Source organism: Eleutherodactylus coqui, chromosome 10 (assembly GCF_035609145.1).
Source record: "Eleutherodactylus coqui strain aEleCoq1 chromosome 10, aEleCoq1.hap1, whole genome shotgun sequence".
NCBI lineage: Eukaryota > Metazoa > Chordata > Amphibia > Anura > Eleutherodactylidae > Eleutherodactylus > Eleutherodactylus coqui.
The window spans coordinates 7,591,427-7,597,729 of NC_089846.1; the positions used below are offsets into that span (position 1 = coordinate 7,591,427).

The following is a 6,303-nucleotide window of genomic DNA, read 5'->3' on the forward strand; positions in this document are numbered from 1 at the left end:
GGAACTGCAATACCAACCTCGGCTGCTGCGCAATGGACAGCGCTAACTGCTTCCAGCGCTGTCCATACTGACCGCGGGGAGTGGGGATCAGCTGACCGACAAGGATCCCAAGCAGCAGACCATCACCGATGACCAATCCTAGGGACCAATAGAAAGTCCTGGACAACCACTTTAAATCCCTCTGAACGCGATTAGCCTAACGCAATGGCGCCGATCCACGTTCGGAGATCCTGCGCCAACGAGCGGCGCGCCGTCACCACGGTTTTTCTTTAGTGATGAGGATTTTAAATCTGTACGAAATAAACTGCAGCGCGAATTCACACTCAAATGAACGAGACGCTTGTGACGCGGAATCTACATCAAATGTGGCCCGTCACCGGAGCTCCCACAATGCACTGCTCCCTACAAACCAGCGGGACTCTGAGCGCCTCCGGTCCGACCGCATGATTTCCTGCGGATTTACCACAACTAAAACAAAGAACATTCGTAAGATGTTGTCGGATCCGCAGCAGATTCCAACAGAGTTCAAATTAATGAGGTGCGATCTGCGGCGGAGCCTCAAACGGTGCGCATTTTTTTTCAGTTGCAGAAAAACCACGCGAACGCGGCCAGCAGGTAAGTGCAGACGGTAGACGTGATAGGGCAGGAAAAAAAATGTGCCAAATTCTACCTGCACGCGGGCGAGCGCAAAACCGGACCGAGAAATGCGCACAGATATCACGCTGTTCGCTATTAGTGTGTTGTGATTTGTGCGGCTCCATTTATAAAGGCTCATTCACGTGGGCGGATTTACGCTCCGCAGTAGGGGTGTATAATACGGACAGCTTACACCACACTGATTGGCGTGGGGGCACTCAGAGACGCGTTTATGGATTCTACACGCAGGAAAAAAAAAAAAAAAAGAATTGTATTACAGACCAAAAATACCCATTCTAGTCAGTGGGAGGCGTAAACGAGCAGCGACTACACGCAATGTGTACGTATTCGCCGCATATATATGAGCCGCCACCTGGGAGCTGCTGAACACAGCGGTGCGGAGGGGCACCGCAGCTCAGAACCCAAGATGGCCCCGGCTCCCTGTGCCAGCATCACCCATTCTGCCAAGTACTGGCCGCAGCCCGAAGGAAAAGCGGACATTAGTCCTTCTGCGTCCGGACCGCGTCGCGGCCACATTCCGCCTGCAGGCCTTAGATTAGGCTTCCAGCCATGAGCAGAGTCACCCTCTAATTCCCGCATTAGTAACGACAGGTCTGATGTGGCGTCACGAGCAGGTTCATTTATTTACATAGGATTCAGTAACAGGCAAACGGCAGGCATGGAACTGCCTGTAGGGGGCACCACAGGGAACACACTGCAGGTAACAGCTGCCTCTTGGTGGGGCGAGTGGTGATTGTGTTGGTAACGTCACTGAAAAAAAAAACACTTTATCAGCGTAGTCTTTATGATGTGGTCAGCAGGAGGCGCTGCACTGATCCATCACACCGCACGGCTCCATGGGCACCTGCTGTACTCACACCGCAGTCTTGCTTGTTAGTACAATGCTGCCCTCTGGTGGACACAAGCTGGAGCAGCAGGTTTGTGGCTCCCAGGTCTATTAAAGGAGATGTCCCGAGGCAGCAAGTGGGTCTATACACTTCTGTATTGCCATAATAATGCACTTTGTAATGTACATTGTGCATTAATTATGAGCCATACAGAAGTTATAAAAAGTTTTTTACTTACCTGCTCCGTTGCTGGCGTCCTCGTCTCCATGGAGCCGACTAATTTTTGGCCTCCGATGGCCAAATTAGCCGCGCTTGCGCAGTCCGGGTCTTCTGCAGTCTTCTATGGGGCTCCGTGTAGCTCCGTGTAGCTCCGCCCCGTCACGTGCCGATTCCAGCCAATCAGGAGGCTGGAATCGGCAGTGGACCGCACAGAAGAGCTGCGGTCCACGGAGGAAGAGGCCATCTTCAGCGGTGAGTAGAGAAGTCACCGGAGCGCGGGGATTAAGGTAAGCGCTCCGGTGAGCTTTCTTTACCTCCCTGCATCGGGGTTGTCTCGCGCCGAACGGGGGGGGGGGTTGAAAAAAAAAAAAACCCGTTTCGGCGCGGGACAACCCCTTTAATGGCGTCGGTTCGGTTGCTGCACGCTCTCCCTAGTATCCCTCATCCGACCAGGTGACCTCGCAGTCCGGGTACTTTGTCTTGATCAGCTCCATGGTCGCGGCGTGCCGGGCCCGGCCAAAACCCTGTGGAGTAACAGGAAGAAGAGAGAGCAGTGAGCAGTGGAGGAACACATGCAGCAGCCGTACTAGTGACCACTGGGACCGCTGCGGCTGAGAGAAGCGGCTCCACCAACAGAATAGTGAGTGCAGCTCTGGAGTATAATACAGGATGTAACTCAGGATCAGTACAGGATAAGTAATGTATGTACACAGTGACTCCACCAGCAGAATAGTGAGTGCAGCTCTGGAGTATAATACAGGATGTAACTCAGGATCAGTACAGGATAAGTAATGTATGTACACAGTGACTCCACCAGCAGAATAGTGAGTGCAGCTCTGGAGTATAATACTGCATGTAACTCAGGATCAGTACAGGATAAGTAATGTATGTACACAGTGACTCCACCAGCAGAATAGTGAGTGCAGCTCTGGAGTATAATACTGCATGTAACTCAGGATCAGTACAGGATAAGTAATGTATGTACACAGTGACTCCACCAGCAGAATAGTGAGTGCAGCTCTGGAGTATAATACTGCATGTAACTCAGGATCAGTACAGGATAAGTAATGTATGTACACAGTGACTCCACCAGCAGAATAGTGAGTGCAGCTCTGGAGTATAATACTGCATGTAACTCAGGATCAGTACAGGATAAGTAATGTATGTACACAGTGACTCCACCAGCAGAATAGTGAGTGCAGCTCTGGAGTATAATACTGCATGTAACTCAGGATCAGTACAGGATAAGTAATGTATGTACACAGTGACTCCACCAGCAGAATAGTGAGCGCAGCTCTGGAGTATAATACAGGATGTAACTCAGGGTCAGTACAGGATAAGTAATGTATGTACACAGTGACTCCACCAGCAGAATAGTGAGTGCAGCTCTGGAGTATAATACAGGATGTAACTCAGGGTCAGTACAGGATAAGTAATGTATGTACACAGTGACTCCACCAGCAGAATAGTGAGTGCAGCTCTGGAGTATAATACAGGATGTAACTCAGGGTCAGTACAGGATAAGTAATGTATGTACACAGTGACTCCACCAGCAGAATAGTGAGCGCAGCTCTGGAGTATAATACAGGATGTAACTCCGGGTCAGTACAGGATAAGTAATGTATGTACATAGTGACTCCACCAGCAGAATAATGAGTGCAGCTCTGGGGTATAATACAGGATGTAACTCAGGAGCAGTACAGGATAAGTAATGTATGTACACAGTGACTCCACCAGCAGAATAGTGAGTGCAGCTCTGGGGTATAATACTGGATGTAACTCAGGATCAGTACAGGATAAGTAATGTATGTACACAGTGACTCCACCAGCAGAATAGTGAGTGCAGCTCTGGGGTATAATATAGGATGTAACTCAGGATCAGTACAGGATAAGTAATGTATGTACACAGTGACTCCACCAGCAGAATAGTGAGTGCAGCTCTGGGGTATAATACAGAATGTAACTCAGGGTCAGTACAGGATAAGTAATGTATGTATACAGTGACTCCACCAGCAGAATAGTGAGCGCAGCTCTGGAGTATAATACAGGATGTAACTCAGGATCAGTACAGGATAAGTAATGTATGTACACAGTGACTCCACCAGCAGAATAGTGAGTGCAGCTCTGGAGTATAATACAGGATGTAACTCAGGAGCAGTACAGGATAAGTAATGTATGTACACAGTGACTCCACCAGCAGAATAGTGAGTGCAGCTCTGGGGTATAATACTGGATGTAACTCAGGATCAGTACAGGATAAGTAATGTATGTACACAGTGACTCCACCAGCAGAATAGTGAGTGCAGCTCTGGAGTATAATACTGCATGTAACTCAGGATCAGTACAGGATAAGTAATGTATGTACACAGTGACTCAACCAGCAGAATAGTGAGTGCAGCTCTGGAGTATAATACAGGATGTAACTCAGGATCAGTACAGGATAAGTAATGTATGTACACAGTGACTCCACCAGCAGAATAGTGAGTGCAGCTCTGGGGTATAATACTGGATGTAACTCAGGATCAGTACAGGATAAGTCATGTTTGTACTCAGTGACTCCACCAGCAGAATAGTGAGTGCAGCTCTGGAGTATAATACAGAATACGTGATGTAGGGTGGTCACTGCAGTGAGGCTTGTACCCTGCGAAGATCGGGGATGGCAGATGGGTTAGCAGGGATGGATTACCACTGAGTAGCCATAAATGTGAATTTTCTTGCTGCCGCTGGAGTGGTTGATTCGGCCGCCTCCCAGACACTCGCAGTCGTAAACGCGGTCCTTCTCGATCTCTGCAGCCACCTTGTCATAGATATCAGCTGGAAAGAAAAGCGAATGTCAGCCTTGAGGGCAAGAAAAAGAAGACAGGTGAGTGACCTCTGCAGCCAGTTGTTGTATTACTTCGGCCGGTGTCAGGCTGCAGCGGTAGAGAGCGGTGGAGACGATCGGAACAGGAGTAGCGCCGCACAGCTGGTGGGGGGGACGCAGAAGTGGCACCACCTGACCAGCGGCGTTGCGCTCAGTAGAGGCTGCGCTGGCGGCACGAGGAGTTTGGAGCTGAAATCATCTGATATTTAGCCAGGTCCCGCCCCGCTGGCGATTCGGACTCTAATGCAGAAATGCTGTGTAGTGGAAATTCAGCAGCATTTTCGCCCCGAGTGAACGAACCCGAAAACCCGAGTACCAGAAAAGTCTTTTAAAAGTTATGAGTGGGGCAAAATAGAAAAAAAAAACAACTGCGCCATTATTTAAAGTCTGTTTTCCTGGCATTCAGCGTGCAGCAAGAACGGCGGGCGGCGCTCGGGGGGGGGGGGGGCTGTATAATCACCGCCACAACGTTATATATTAAACGAAGATCTGCTTGAAGAAATAAAACACCTTTTTAACATAATTCAACGTCTGACCTCCGTAACGTATTTTTATCCCCCCCCCCTCAAAAAGTGGCTAGTCATTAAAGGGTTAAGGGTGACGTAAGCCGCTCGTACAGGGGGTGACGTAACATCTGCTGGGGGCGGGGCTCTCACCGTGATACTCCGCCCAGCTGTATCCCCTCACGATGTCCTTGTACTCGTCCGAGCCTTCCCGCAGGCTGACCCGGATCAGCACGTACTTGAACACCCCGTCAGGGTCTATATCCACCACCTGGATCCGCTGCAGACCGGCCTCCGCCATCTTTTGCCGTGTGGACCAGGAGCCAATCAGATATCATCCCGCCCTCCCGTGTTGTTTGGCCAATGAGAATCCAGAACACTGACCGAGCGGAGAAGCATTCGTCCTGACGTCACTTCCTCTGACAGTGTTACCATGGACACGAGGTCTCGGTGAGTGTGGAGCATGCGCAATAGTGAGAAGAGGCAGAGCTGCTGTTAACCCCTTAATGACCGGAGTGTTTGCAAGGTGATGTCACCCACGTGCTGGTTTTAAATCCCTGTGGTTCTTCTTTAGCTGCCAAAATTATTTTTTAACCCCTCCCTCGCTGGGGAAAAAACCCTCTGTACTGCAAATGTGCGTTAGCGAGCCGGAAACCGTCCCTGCCAGCAGCAGAGTCTGCGCGTACTGGTGTCTTCAGTGTGTACCGCGGATGGTCCGCACGGCTCGCCATCGCACATCGCACAGTACAGATTTTTTTCTTTTGAAGCTCCTGCTTTTCCCATGGAATCTGCGACCTTTCCGCATTTACATTGTGGATGGGTCGCAGATCGGATGGCTTCCATCGACTTCACTGGAAGCTGTCCGCGTGGAATTCGTGGAAAAATGGAGCGTGCTGCGATTTTTCTAACGCTTGCAGAAACCGCAGTTGGTTTCCACAAGTGAGGAAGAATCAATTCCCCATAGCATGCTATAGGCACCAATTGCTGCGGATCCGCGGTTCGGACCCCCGCCGCGGATTCTGCAGCAAATATCCGGCCGTGGGCAGGAGCCCTTAAGCGTGAAAAAGCAGCGTCGGCGCTCAAAAATCACGGAAAAAAAGACTCTTTTTTTTCTCGTGGCGATATTTCTATCTCCGGTGTGCAGGAGTCCTAACAGCAGGGCAGCCGATTGGTTGTTCGGCAGGGATCCCAAACGGCAGACCCCCACGATCAACTATTGTTGTCCTATTCTGAG

The 6,303-nt window shown here is 50.2% G+C and overlaps 1 protein-coding gene across 1 annotated transcript; it reads right to left on the reverse strand.

The window, feature by feature from the left end:
* Positions 1 to 1,256: 1,256 nt before the first annotated feature.
* PHPT1 (phosphohistidine phosphatase 1) lies at positions 1,257 to 5,414 on the reverse strand. Its single transcript, XM_066580151.1, has 4 exons — positions 5,223 to 5,414; positions 4,390 to 4,517; positions 2,101 to 2,227; positions 1,257 to 1,594 (listed from the first exon to the last, which is right to left on the reverse strand). The coding sequence occupies exons 1-3, from the start codon at positions 5,368 to 5,370 to the stop codon at positions 2,135 to 2,137; spliced, it is 369 nt and encodes a 122-aa protein (XP_066436248.1). The 5' UTR covers positions 5,371 to 5,414; the 3' UTR covers positions 1,257 to 1,594; positions 2,101 to 2,134.
* Positions 5,415 to 6,303: the final 889 nt, after the last annotated feature.